This window comes from Centropristis striata, chromosome 13, assembly GCF_030273125.1.
Source record: "Centropristis striata isolate RG_2023a ecotype Rhode Island chromosome 13, C.striata_1.0, whole genome shotgun sequence".
Classification (NCBI taxonomy): domain Eukaryota; kingdom Metazoa; phylum Chordata; class Actinopteri; order Perciformes; family Serranidae; genus Centropristis; species Centropristis striata.
In genome coordinates, this window is record NC_081529.1 from 4,993,207 (window position 1) to 5,007,959 (window position 14,753).

A 14,753-nucleotide genomic window follows, 5' to 3' on the forward strand; every position below is an offset into this window, starting at 1 on the left:
TTGTAAAGCTCACCGCAGCCTTGGCTTTTTTTTCCGTTTTCAAACTCTACTTAAAAAAGGAAAGGTTAAAATTTTTCTCACTCAAAGAAAAAAACCTGACCCCTATCTTGTATCCCCCTTATGTTTATCATGTCTGCTTAATATACCTGCTTATCCAGTTCAGGGTTGCAGGCGTGTCTGGGAGCATGAAAGGTCAGATTGTACCAATAGTACTGGCACCTCAGCACAGGGTTGGCCACCACAGACATGGTGGCATGACTGAGCTCCAAAACTAGAGGACCAAAGCAGATTTTATTGGGAAATAAAACATAGAAAAGCATCAAATACAGTGAGAAATAAATGTATATAAAAATAAAAAATATGTGCATTGTATGCACACAAAATCTATGAGAAATAACCTCATTCTTGTCAATTCTTGTTCTCCATCAAAATATCAGCTCTGGACATTCTGTATATCAACACTTCAACTTCTGTTATGGATTCATACTGGTTGCTATTCACCATTTTTCAGATATTTGTCTTGTAAAAGAACTGGCCCTTTAAGGTCTGGAGCATTCCCAGCCTTAGTTGTGACTGATAAGGATTGTTCCCCGTCTTCTTCACTTACTGTACACATACAGGATGTAAGAACTCGAGGCAGAGCGGGACAATGAGGAGACTGTTGACTGCTGCCAGCTGGCAAGAAAGCAGAAATCCATCAAGCAGGAAAGGGAAACATCTGGAGCAGTAGGAGAACAATTATAGCTTCGTGTGTACGTGTGACTTAAAAGAAGCGCTGCATAATTTGTGGCGCCACCCTCACACTGAACTTTGTATTCTTTCATGAGAAAAGAGAATGATGTTACCTTAAAGAAACAAATTGTACTTCATCAGCCTCGGCTGGGTTTAACTGGTGCAACAGAGAGAGCAGACAGCTCCCTCTGTTGGCCAGTTGTGGGGTGAGAAAGGTTACCGTGCAATTCAAAAGGAATTATGTGCCTACTTCAATAATTGTTCATGTTTAGGGTCACAGACCAGTGGTTTAAAGGTCGCACTGGATTACTTGGATTCCAGAAAAAAAAAATAGGCTTCACATTTACAAAAATCAGTACAAACAAGACAGTGGTAGACCAGCAACTCTTGTGTTCTGCACATTTCTTGGTCTGAACTTTTGAACCGTATGTCTCAGAAACAGAAGTCTATCCGAATTAATCCATGTATGCCATGCCCATTTCCATCTGGATACATTTTCCACCATTAAAATATTTTGATACTCCTACTACAACAAATTTGGGGCAATCATTACTTAATTGAAAAAAATACTTGTGTTTCATACAGTTTCGCTCTAGCTGCATCTCAGTCAGTTTGCTGTACATGTACATGGCTTTAGTCTGACCTTAGTGACATCATACTGAGCATACATTTAGGTAAGGTCAACTTTATTAGTTCGTTTAAAAAATAAAAAAAACATTTCGTTATACATTTGTAACATTATGTGAACAAAACACCTTCACCAACTTCTGAATGAGTGGCAGACAACAATGGAGAATGGAGCGCTGTAAACAGGGCGTTTAACACCGCATCCATTGGAACTGTAAACATTGCTGTAGGACCAGTGGATAGCATTTATGGCAGTATTGGGTACAATTTCAGTGCTTGACTTTTTTCTTGAGGTAGCTTGTGTTTCTCTCCCTTTAATCAATATCATCCTCTGGTATGGCTGCAGTTACAATTTTGCTGTATGGTCCATATCGGCCAAACTTGTCCTTGCCCACCACAGCCACACACACCTTTAGCCCGGGCTTGTACTTCTTCACCATCACACACATGGGCATAGGGAGGGGCTTCAGCCCGCCAAGGGAAGTCCATTTCCGGAAGATGCCGCTACCCTTAACCTTCTCCATCGTCATGTAAATGCTGCAGCAGCGACAGAGAGAAAAATGCATAAAAAGTGAGGAACAAAGAAAAAATATCAGACATGTGAAAACAAAAGTAAATAATGTGATTTAAACATCACTGAAGTTCCGTGTGTCACGTTTTGTGCATCACGTTTTTTACGCAACTACAGGTGCATCTCAATAAATTAGAATATCATAGAAAAGTTTAATTATGTCAGTAATTCAATTCAAAAAGTGGAAATAACACATTATATAGATCCATTACACACAGAATGAAACATTTCATGTCTTAATTTATTTTTATTTATTATTTCAGTGTCTCAAAAAAAAAAAAAAATACTACAAAAGACCAATTTTAAAAAAGTATGTTTAATATGGAAATGTTGGCCTCTCAAAAGAAATTAAAGATGTACTTTGTCAGTGGTTAATGTTAGGTGTTGGGCTTATTATATTTTTGGGGGGGTTTATTTAAATTTTTTTTGTTTATTTTGGTTGAAAGGACGCTACTCTTTATAGAAGCGATGTTTGCCTGGATTCATGATGTCCAGGATTACAATCAATGATACTGGTTAAAGCTGTATTGTTTTGTTTTGGTTTTTTTGTATTTTATTTGTTTTCTGATCAAATGCATTTGACCAATTATTCCTAAACATTTAATCCAAATGGCTATAATTCAATGGTTTGATTCTACAAACTGTCTTTTAAATTTGTGCTGCATTTTGTAATGAACTTTTGTGCTGCACTTTTCTAATGTCTTTTGGAATGTGTTTTTACTGTTAAAGTTGTTGTAGGACTGTTGAGTATTACTTGTTAGAATGTGGACCCCAGGAAGACTAGCGAACTGCCACGGCACAAGCTAATGGGGATCCTTTAATAAAAACATAAAAAAACATGTCCATCTATATGACTCAATACTTGGTTGGGGCTATTTGACTTGAACTACTGGAAATGGACTTTTCCATTATATTCTAATGTATTGAGATGCACCTGTATGTCACTTCCGGTAGTCACATCCTCCTCTTAACTACTTCACTTCCAGCATTTACATACATGTATTTACTGTTTAAACAGTCTTTTATAAACCTAGGTCAGTGGTTTTGTAGGCTAAATTGAACGAAACTGCAGCCTTTTTTTTTTTTTTACAACAGTAGACCGTACGTGTATGTATAATGACGTTTGTGCTATTTTTAGAGCGCTCCGCTTGTTCATGTTCAGCAGGGTGATTTTACTAGTGGGTAGCAGGGCAGAAACCTGCCTTCCCAACAAACAATCTCTGTGTTTTCTCACATGTAACAATCCATGGGCGGCGCAGAGTTGTCATGGTCATTTATGTTCCAGAGCACTGAGATGGCACGGGGGTTCTTGATGAGAGCCAAATGTACTTCTGGTCTGTGGGGGATGTTGTATGAGGCCGCTTCCATGCTCAGGACGGAGGGGAAGGTATTGTCAGGGAGAGGAGGAAACAAGAGTGTGTGCTGCGGGTGAGAAAAGACAGAGGCAAAGGAGGTTAATGTGAGGAGCAAACACTATTGAATTACTGTGCGTTGGTTTCAGTGTGTGTATTACCTCGTTTTTGTGCATGGGACTGGGAGAAAGAGGTTCTACTTTCATCCTCTTATGTTTTGGTTCCTCAGACTGCTTGGCCTCCTCAACTTTGCTCCTCATTTCCTGCTCATCGTTTGGCTCTTTCTTTATTAACCTGACATGCTGAATTACACAACATAGCACTGACGGTAAATAAAAGCATGGCACAAAATACACAAACAATGAGAATGAACTCAAAAACATAGGTGATGCAGCATATTACAGAATTTTATAGAGCACTAAATAATTCTTTTGCTTGCTCAAGTAGCTTGTCTTCAGCCCCACGTAACATATTTTTGCGTGGCATGTTTTAAAAGTCGAATAAAGAAGCATCCTACCTTCAACTCAGGAGAGTCGTGAGTGGTAAGAACCGGAGGAGGCGTCTCACTTAAATCGGCTATGGCAGCCTTCAAAGCTTAACACGGATTATGTGCAATGACAAGTAACAGAGGAAGGGAAGGCAAAGAGTAGAAAAAAGGATGTGCTTATTAATTCATGTACTCACTGACTCATATTATTTAATTTGGGTCATTATAACAGATTATCATGTCAGTTTTTCTCACTGCACGGCGAAAAAATGTCACCAGAAGGTAAATAATAGTTTAAACTTGAGATGTTCAGACGTCTTATACATAATGATAACACCAAAAATGGCTCATAAGAGTTTAATTTAAGAGCTGATATCTAGACATTTTCCATGGTTTCCTTGATAATAACTAATGTCATTATCAAGAAAACCATGGTATTCTTTTAGCAGCAAGCAAAAAGGCCATTACCAGGAGATGGCTCAAACCTGAGCAACCACAAAATGAGGACTGGATCAACATCATACAAGACATCTACACAAGTGACTTTTCATCTAACGTTACAAATGGACTCATTTTACAAAACCTGGTCAAAATGGACAGAATATGTTAAGCCTACAAGTTCTGATTTTATATAAAACTGTCATTTAACTAACAACGACTGCTGCAAAGAATGATGATAGGAGAAAATGATGACGCTGTGTGATATTGGTACCCCCAACCCCAACTGTTCTTGTTCTTTGTTCTGTATAAAATGTTTAAAAAAATTCCTCAATAAAAAGTGAATTTAAAAAAAAAAAAAAAAAAAAGAAAGAAAACCATGGAAAATGTCTAGATATCAGCTCTTAAATTAAACTCTGAGCCAAAATTAAACTCTCTTAAATTAAACTCTGAGCCATTTTTGTTGTTAGCATTTTATGTATCAAAACAAATGTACCTTTAGTTGTACCAGGCATTAAAATGAACAAGAAATTGAAGAAACCAGGGCGATATAATATTTTTTTCAATGACTGTATATACACACACTAATACAATCTTACCTTCATTATCAGCCTCCATCTTCTTCAGTGCTTCTTTTGTAGTTTTCTGGACAGAAAGGGTTGTCAACTTAAACCATCAAATTACCTTTTGGCAATTAAGCCTCAACTCTTCTAAATGATTTTTATCCAAACTACCATTAACACTGCCCTTTGAAAATAGTTTTTGCTCATAAAACAGTTGTTTTGACCCCATTATTCCAAGATAAATAACTGCATACTTACCACCATTTTACAGAACTTCCTGTTCTTGTCCAAGTTTTTTTTGTCATCTGAAAAATAAAATTGCATAGAATTAATACTCGTGCTATTCACAAATGCAAACAGTCATTAGTGCTTGTTGGGCTCTTACTGTTTGATTGTGTGGTTTCCATGGCTTCATCCTCAGAGGCATTACCAAGAGATGATGGTTGTCTCTGAAAGTCAAACACTTTTGAGAGTTGGTTTGCATATTTCTTCAGATCACAGCAGTGTTTACATCTCAAACTAAGCATAATTGTTTAGTGGATCTGTCATCACACGTTCTGCTTTAAAGGGGACAGTTTTGAAGTGGGGTTGTAAGGAGTTTTTTTATCCATAGTCAGTGTATTACCAATGGAAATATGGCGGTGGTCAGCAGGCCCCCAGTTTGATAAAGTGCTGATTTGGAGGGGGAAGGCAGCTAAACATACTAAAGCCACCTAAATCTCTCAGAAGAGACCAGCCACTAAGTAAGCTTGTCTGTGGTTTTGTGTAACTTTGGTGTTTGAAAAGGTTAGTCTGAAGTCACACAATTGCACAAACAAACTGATTAAGGCAGTGGTAGAACAGCAACTCTTGTGTTCTGCGAGGTAAACTTATTGTTTTTGTCAGTGGAGTGGTGGCTTTGAAGAGAGTGATATATACAGTATAACGGGTTCAGTTACTGTCAGAAAGTCTGTTTTACAGGTAAAACTGTGAAAATCTTCACATAGCATTAGGGATGGGTACCTTTCACATTTGAACCGATACGGTACCGATACCCGGTACCTGGGAATCGGTACCGGTACTCAACGGTACCAATTTTCAGTACTTTTGTGTTTGTTTATGTGGTAATAAATGTTAATTTGTTTAATAATAAAATCTATTTTTTTCAATTCAACATATTTATTTCTCAAAATATAAACTTTAAAAAATATATCAAAACAATATAAAATCCAGGATGAGCAGTGCTTTATTGTTGAGTGAACGTGCATTTTGTAACATGAAGGTTGCAGTGTTATCAAAGAATGCAGAGGAGCGCTCTCAGGTGGCAAGTGCACGGAGAAAAAAAAAAAGGTTGCAAGTGCACGTGTGATTTGTTGTGATGACGTCGTAGCTGTGGGCGCAGCACCGGTCAGACAGTATTGTGGCCATAGCATGGGTGGAATAAACAAAGTTGAGTCGGGCTGCTCTGTGCACATATCGAGGATGACGCAGGAGTCTGAGGGATTTAATTTCAGCGAGGCAGTTTGGAGTAAATTGGCAGGTAATATTCCTGAGTTGAAGAGCAGAGTATTAGCGGAGGACCAGAGATGCAGCAGCTAGCTGCTAGCTGCTAATGACCGGTCTACAGAAGAATGGAGAGAGCAAACGGAGTAAGGAAGGTCCAATCTGGAGGCAGACGAAGGCCAAGCCCGGGTAGAGACATTGGAGAGATAGCAGCTGGCGGCTAGAAGACCTAGAGCCGGGCTGTTCGTCTCTGCGCCGGGTTGGAAGACGGCAGCAGCTAGTGGCTAGTGGCCGCGGTGAGCAGACAGGACCAGACGAGGAGGTAAATAAAAAAATAAAAAATAGTGCGATCGTCAGCACGCTTGTTAATCAAAGACGTTAAATGAAAACAGGTTGAAATCAATGATCAGTTTAAAGTTAACGCCGTTAAGGTACCGAAACATGGTACCGTTTGATTTTACATGAATCGGTACTCGGTAGTACCGACGGAATTCGGTCGGTACCTATAAAAGTACCGAATTCGGTACCCATCCCTACATAGCATGCATTTAAACTTTTTTTTTTTAGGTGGCTAAAATAGGTTTGGCTGCTGCCCCCGTCCACAGCAGTAAGGCTGGGCGATATATTCATACATGTAATGTGATATGGAATTAGATCATATCGCATAAATCAATATAGTTCAAAACATGTTTCTTTTGTATATAAATGCTGCCCTTACTAGGGTTCTTTTGTAATGTTCTTTTTCTCATATCAATATAAATTTATTTCAAAAAAAGATTGGCCTATTTTATTTCATAGGCTATTTTCATTTAAGATATTTTTTTTATTAAAATGTGCACTTTATGGAGCTCTAAGGTTCTCCTGTTATACATATATATTTATATATATTTATGTTCACTTTCATGGTTCACAGTTTCAATAAAACTACTTGTGACATGTCATATTTGACTTTGACTGAACATTTGCTCTCACTTTGCGATAAAAATATCGGGATATATATCGTATATCGATATTCAGCCTAAATATATCGGGATATGACTTTTGGTCCATATCGCCCAGCCCTACACAGCGGTACATTGTTTAGCTTGTCAATATTCCTGCCTGCTGTAGGTAAGACTCTGGATAAATACCTCATACAACCCCACTACAAAAACGTTGCTATTATAAGTTACCATACAAACAAGACAAAAAGATGATTATATTAAGAATATTTTCACTGTTGTTTAAGCGCATTTTTTTTGTAATTGCATGAGTAAAAAAAACAGCTTCTATGCTGATAGGATTGTAATCCATACAAAATTGTTCTGCATTCTTGTGTGTGTTGGTCTGAATCAAACCTTTTTCTGTGCCTTTGTCATGTGGGCAATAGCCTCTTCTGCTCTCTTTGTTACCACGTTAATTCGAGCCTGAGGAAGAGAGGAACATTCTGTAAAGACTTACTTTATTTAAGGTGTTGTATATCACCCATTACACAATAGATTCATGTTTGGATCTTTCAATTTAAAGTGCTAAGAAATAGCGAAGTAGAAAAAAATAAAAAGGTGAATGCTATCATGGTAACAATTCATGCAACATGCAACAATTCAAGTGGATTTAATCTAATGCAGGGGTGTCAAACTCAAATACACAGTGGGCCAAAATTTTAAACTTGGACAAAGTCGCGGGCCAACATTGATATTTATTGAAAAAATGGACCTAAACAAGTTCAAACGAAATGGAACAAGCAAAGCTTGATATAACTTAATATTGCAAACATGCAAAATCGAATATCAAATAAAACAAACAAACACATCAATGGCATTCATTTCTTAAATAAAATTTAAATAAAAATCGTATGTCCCTTTATTTTATATGCGGCCTTCTTTAAATTTCAATTTAACAGTAATCTTTTTCCACAGGCTAAATATGAATGTGAGAATAAAATAACAATAATAAACCAAATGACTAATAATAATATCCTTCAATGAATGTGCAACCATTCAAGCCCATGCCTAGGACTATAGCAAGAAAAAGTGCATAAAGACAACTTTAATTGTTGCTCAGTTTTCTACACATTGATCTACTCTGTGTTCAAGCCAAAACACCAGCAGAGCATTCTGGGATTTGTAGTATTATTTGGGCTGTATAATACCGGCGGGCCAGCTCTGGTTGTCATTTGGTATTTCCTCGCGGGCCAAATATAATTATACTGCGGGCCAAATCTGGCCCGCGGGCCAGAGTTTGACACCTCTGATCTAATGGGTAAAAATCTGAGCAAGAACAATTACAAATGAATAGATCTGGACAGCAGATCAAAGGATGTGTAAAGGATTTACCAGCAGCTGTCAAATTCAGATCAGGCCGAGGCAGGAAAAAAGGCAAGAGAGTGATTGAAGTACAGCTTGATGAAATTGAAGAATAAGAAAATTAAGCCATGCAAAAAAGAAAAAGAAGAGAACAAAAGTAAAGAAAATATAAATGCGGTGAATGTGTCAAATGGGCACAGAAAGTAAAAATTGAAACTAAACGCTTACTATGTAAATGATTATGCCAAACTCTAGTAGAGGTGTGCTTTTGTGGTTGTAACCTTGTCGGTTCCATGCAAAACCGATTTAAAATGTTACCCCTTACTTCCACTGACCTCCAGTGTTTGCATTGAGCTTTCAAAGTTGACTGCACGATCCAGCTGTTGAATAGTTTCTATTAAATCCTGCAGCTTGGTTTCATTCTTTTTCACAGCTGAGTGAACCTCCTGCTCGATCAGCGTCTGCACCTATGGACACACACACAAAAGAATAAAACATACATACAGAAGAGATGCATTCAGTAACTGCAAACTACCGTTTTCTCTTACTTCAGATTGGGAGATTTTAATCTTTTGGTCGCTGGCTTCCGGCGAAGCAGATCTGGAGGGCAACCGCTTCATTTTTCTAACAAACAAACAAACATCACACACACACAGACACTTACTGTTAAGATTCAAACAGTATATAATCTGATAATCAGTTTAACTGCTCTACATTGGAAAGCTTAAAAAACACTTTTTTTTTAACTTTATATCCTTTTATTTGTGGAAATAGGTACCAAAACAAAGCCAGCATCTTCGTATATTCTGCCTTTTCTGGTCAAATAAAAGATAAGGATGTTAAACCTGAAGCAGCCATCTTTTTTTTGCTCGAAGACCCTCTCAAATAAGCCTGAAAAAGCCCTTATATGAAAGTAGTGCATTAGTTTTCTAAACCTTAAGATTAGAGTGACTGGGGTCAAAGCCTAAGCAAGTAAATTTATAATTTTAATGTGCTGGATGGCTTTCCCCTTCTGACACTTACTGGAATCAGAGAGTTCAGAAATTGATGTTTTGATATAATTTTGCTGTTGTTAAACAGCACCAGTGGTGGAAAGTAACTTAGTACATTTACTCAAGTACTTAAGTTCAATTTTGAGGTACTTGTGCTTTACTTGAGTATTTCCATTTTATGTAACTTTATACTTCTATTTCACTGCATTTTGAAGCAAATATTGTACTTTTTTACTCCACTACATTTAGCTGCCAGCTTTAGTTACTTTTCAGGTCGAGATTTAACATAAAAAATACATTTAACCTGTTAGTATTCAGAAGTCCGGCGGAATGATACGCTGCATATTTTTTATCATTTTAAATATTATGATATCATATGAAACTAGAAGATCTAAGGAATCTATAGAGCATGTTAGGATACCATTAGGCATGTTAGGCTATTTTGGCGATTTTCAAAGCGGTCATGTGACCTCTGACATCATGCTATGTGAATGAAAATAGGCTCTCTGTGTTCCCACAAGTCTCCACTTTAAATACATGCCTACTGGATTGTAATATAATCATCTTAAATGTACCACAAAGTACAGCATGACACAAAGCAAGAAACAAACACAGACGTCAATAACCGGAACCTTGTACAATGCAACGCCATACCCACCAAACTCCAGTAGACATAAGGAGATCACAGCAGTTATCACATATCACCTCGCCAAAGATACGGCCCCAATAAACACTGTACAACATGAGGGATTTCGGAAGATGATAAACACAGGACAAAAAGTACTCAATGCCCTCCCGCAGCTACTTTTATGTATCGGGCTCCCTCATCCTGGAATCTGCTCCAGAGCAGTCTCAATCTGCAGGACCTTATTACGCTCACATCCTTTAAAAAAACTCTTGAGAGATCTGGAAGCAGACTCGTATCGCCTTTGCACTTGTTTTTTATGATGTCATGATCTTGTACTGTCCATGCATATCTTACTATGTTGTCTGGCTTGCTTGTATTTTACTGTAGGTCCATGTTTTATTGTCTGTTCTTGTCATGATGCTTGTCTGTCTTATTGTTGTAACTTTTAATCCTGCTGCTATCTTGGCCAGGCTTCCCCTGAAAAAGAGGTCTTTGTGTCTCAGTGGGACTGTAAAATATATAAAAAATATTTTTTTTTTTTTAAACTTTTCAAATGTTGCGCTCCCTGACATGTACAATAAGCAGCAGGCAGTGGTCAAGGCCCTGGCACAGGGATCTCATCTTGGAGTCTGAAGGAGAATAAACTGACCTGTATCACAACAGACAACAGACAAAAAATAGTAAAGGCCATCTCCCTCAATGACGGGCCCAGGCTGCATCAAACACACACATCCTCATGATCCTTTACAACCATAAACTAGAGACCTAGAGCATCCAGAGGATGTGCAGCTTTCCTAGGTATATTGACAATAAGAGGGTTTCTCAGCAGTTTGTAGAACAGAAGTGCTCGTCATCCAATCACTGAAAATACAGAAATCTCCAAAATAAACCCAAATCACAACATGGATTATGTTGTTCCAAAGGTCTTGATATAGTGATGAAATATTCTGGAGGTTTTTTCCGACCATTATTATCCATTCACGATATGAATAAAATAACCTTCAATTCAGGAAAAGTTTAAATTTAGTTTTAAACACTAAAAGTTCCCCTTAATAGTCAGAATATTTTTGTTTATGAGTGCCGCTGTTAGTGTCCCCATACTAGAAGTATAACAATACTATCAGAGATTCACATGGCAAGCAACAAACATTTATAAAGCTGCTCTACAATCATGAAGCAGTTGGGAGGTTAACTCACAAATCCAGCAGTCTCAGGGCCACTTCTGCATCACTTTGCAGTCCATTTTCTGCTTTCAGTTCACGCCACCTTTCAATAGCCGATCCAATGTTCACTCGAAATCTCTCTTTATTCAGTGAGCCTGTAAGGTTCTTACATCTGCCTTTCTTACGTCTGGTGGAATGCTTTAACTTCCTTTGAGCTTGTCTTTGACTTTGATGTTGAGAATCTGCCATAGTTTACTCAGCTTGCAGTGTACTGATAAGGCAGAAGCTGTATGCAGATATTTTTGTTGAGCGTTGGATCGTCAGGGAATGATGGTGAGGGAGCGCTGACAGTGTCAATAGCCCATCACCTGACAATAACAACAACCACTGTTAATTGTTTCACTACTACATTATTGAATGCTTATGGAATTATGTTCTCTATACCAGTAGTTCTCAACCTTTTTGAGTCGCGACCCCCAATTTAGAATCCATGTTGTCCGCGACCCTTCGCTCACTGAACACAATCTCACACGCACAGTTCAGATCAGCCAAAAAAGAAAGAAAATGACCAAAAAAAGCAAACAAAATGACCAAAAAAGACACAAAATGACCACAAAAGCCACAAAATGACAAAAAAGGGAGACAAAATTACAAAAAAGACACAAAATGACCCAAAAAGACACAAAATGACCTCAAAAAGAAACAAAATTACCAAAAAAGACACAAATTGACCAGAAAATTATCAAAAAAAGACACAAAATTACCAAAAAAGACACAAAATGATTTTAAAAAAAAGACATTAAATGACCAAAAAGACTAAAACACTTTAACACAGTGGAGACAGAGCTGACTTCCAAAATGATTTGGCGACCCCCAGAAATCATCTCGCGACCCCAAGGTTGAGAACAGCTGCTCTATACAATGCTGTCACTGGACAAAATGTTGCCCACAATTACAATATCATGGTACACACAAAATGTTGTATTATATATGCTATTTTGTAGGACAGTGTTTAACTGTTCAGATATCTGTTTGAGAAAAATTATAATAGTAGGCAGTAAAATAGAAAGATATTTTTACAGAAATGTATCAGAAATGTACAAAATGTATTCACTGCATTGGGGTTTTACTCCTGATTCTAGAAAAGTGTCTTAAACTGAACAAACTTTTTTGAAGCCTTGTTGACACACCATAGAGAAGAATAAAGATTGTTCATTTTCAATTTCACACAACATGCCATGTTATTGGTCATTAAATTCAAGGCCACAAAGTGAGTAGAGGCTGAAATTCCACACAGTGCAACAGTTAAGAGTTAAATAGTGTTAATTAATCAAACGATTCAATTCTTCCCATACATCATATGAGTAGCCATTTTGATTCAGGTGTATCCATCAATGAAATTAAAAAGGCAATAGAGTGAATTTTGGTCCCACCTGTGTTGTCTAATAAGGTCCCCTGTGCTGTTCTCAACTTCTTTGTAATGTTGCAAACTTCTCTATCAACAGAAACAGAAAAACAAATACGAATTTAGATTAACCCTATAAAGCCTGAACCATGAAATAATTGCCAGAAAATTCCATTTTTGTAAAAGCTGAGTGCTTATTAACCTGCTGACGAATTTTAAGAAATAAATAAATTGCATATATGAATTCTAATTTGTATCATATTTGATACATCAGGTCTTTTTGTGCAATTTGTTGCTCACAGTTTGTTTTTCTCGAACTAACAAAAACATATAAACCCTAACATTTTTAACCTATTAAGACTTTGACTTTTCCTTTTTCCTCAAACATGCAAAATACATATTTTTTCCATATAACACAACGTCATACATCTGCTGATATGAAGTTTTTTAATGCAGCAATGACTGATCCACTCGTGGAACCTGCATATCATTTTTGCTACATCTGGTATTTTTGTGCAATTTGTTGCTCAGTTCGTTTATCTTCAACACATGTATACATCAGGTTTTTGATGATGTAGAGGTCTCAAAAATAACTGTATCTAATATGATACACTTGGCTTTATAGGGTTAAGCAACTCGGGCCAGGCATTATATCGATTTGATATCAGCATCAGGTCAGCGTGATGTACAATTCAAGTTGTGTTAACCTAATATATTAGCACCATATAAAAGATATTTTCCTCAGTCATTAGACAAGAATAATAAATATTGTTTTGTGAAGGCTAACGATTTAAATGTAACCAATTCATAATGTACTAGCTAAAGTATTGGGATTGACAGCAGTTATGTTGGCATGACAACAGAAAGGTGTTAGTGGCTACATTGAGTCATATACTGTATATAAACAGGGCCCGTGTTTAAGAGCATGTCTGTTGTAAAAGAGGTTAGCTTACCGTTAGCTAAAACTTTTGCCAAAGTATTCCTCCGCCTCGCATAGAGCTAACTAAGCAGCTTAAGTAACGGGTAAACTATCTAACGTTATCCTTAGCGTTCAGGACACGAACCTACCATATACGCTTTTCTTAAAAAGACCAAAAATGCGATTGTAGTATAGCAGTAGCCGTTTCTTACCTTTACTGTCAAGTAGAAATATTTCAACTTCCGCCCGTTGCTGTTGCTAATGTAGTACTTCCGGCCTGATATCTTCAGAATAAAAGCGTCATCTCCAAAAATTAAGCCTTCCAAGCACACTCTCGTGTTTATAGCAAAGACTATTACAATATGCATTATTTTACCAGCAACCAGTTTTTACCTGCACATTAGCTAAGCAGTCACAACACTGTCAATAAAATGCGTATTATAAACATTGTATTTGTACACTCAACTCAAAAAGCAGCGGAGTTTCTGGCAGAAGATACCGAGAAAAGTTTGGTCCTGTTGTCGACACTGGGAGTGCAAAATAAGACACTGCGCTGCATTTCAACACGGTGACTTAACTAATGTAAGTAATAGTCAGCTTGCTTGCATTGATATTGCTTTAAATAATAGTCAGCTAACTTGATAAATGCTTTAACATAATCCATAGTAACCTGCATTGATATTGCTTGATAAATGCTTTTATATAATCCATAGCATTGATAGTGCTTTAATATAATCCATAGTATTGATAGTGCTTTAATAACATCCATAGCATTGATAGTGTTTTAATATAATCCATAGAATAAATGCATAACATAAATTTAAACTTGTGTGTAGAATTGATGCATAAGATAAAGTTTAAACTCAGGTGCAATATTAAGGTTTTTTTTTATTAAGGTTTATGCTTGTGTGCAAAATTGCTTCGCCTGGCCAGTAGTTTTCTACTTCTCCTTTATAACAGCTGTTTTTCTCTCAAGTGTGCATCATCACTCATACAAGTCACGTACTTTTCTACTTCTCCTTTATAACAGCTGTTTTATTCTTAAGTGTGCAGAGTCACTCATACAAGTCACATACTTTTGTGTAAGTAATTGAAAACAGTAGACCACC

General features: G+C 37.1%; 1 protein-coding gene across 4 annotated transcripts; it reads right to left on the minus strand.

Annotated features, from left to right (window-relative positions):
• Positions 1 to 1,401: 1,401 nt before the first annotated feature.
• atf7ip2 (activating transcription factor 7 interacting protein 2) lies at positions 1,402 to 13,898 on the minus strand. 4 transcript variants are annotated; one of them, XM_059347848.1, is made up of 13 exons: positions 13,679 to 13,898; positions 12,754 to 12,815; positions 11,355 to 11,688; positions 9,086 to 9,161; positions 8,873 to 9,004; positions 7,590 to 7,658; positions 5,156 to 5,219; positions 5,029 to 5,075; positions 4,807 to 4,852; positions 3,800 to 3,876; positions 3,444 to 3,584; positions 3,165 to 3,352; positions 1,402 to 1,896 (listed from the first exon to the last, which is right to left on the minus strand). In XM_059347848.1, exons 3-13 carry the CDS (start codon positions 11,567 to 11,569, stop codon positions 1,674 to 1,676), a joined length of 1,278 nt encoding a protein of 425 aa, XP_059203831.1. In that variant the 5' UTR covers positions 11,570 to 11,688; positions 12,754 to 12,815; positions 13,679 to 13,898; the 3' UTR covers positions 1,402 to 1,673. The 4 variants fall into 4 exon arrangements, with proteins under 4 accessions (XP_059203831.1, XP_059203832.1, XP_059203834.1 ...); XM_059347849.1 differs by lacking the exon at positions 12,754 to 12,815; XM_059347851.1 differs by lacking the exon at positions 11,355 to 11,688 and having other exon boundaries at positions 13,679 to 13,896.
• Positions 13,899 to 14,753: the final 855 nt, after the last annotated feature.

Excerpts from the sequence above, each read along its gene's own strand:
- atf7ip2 (XM_059347849.1), bottom strand. The coding sequence starts at position 11,569 with ATGGCAGATTCTCAACATCAAAGTCAAAGACAAGCTCAAAGGAAGTTA. Across the intron at positions 9,005-9,085 it reads TTAAAATCTCCCAATCTGAA|GTGCAGACGCTGATCGAGCA; the intron begins GTAAGAGAAAAC and ends GTGTGTCCATAG. Across the intron at positions 5,076-5,155 it reads GGAAACCACACAATCAAACA|ATGACAAAAAAAACTTGGAC; the intron begins GTAAGAGCCCAA and ends TTTATTTTTCAG.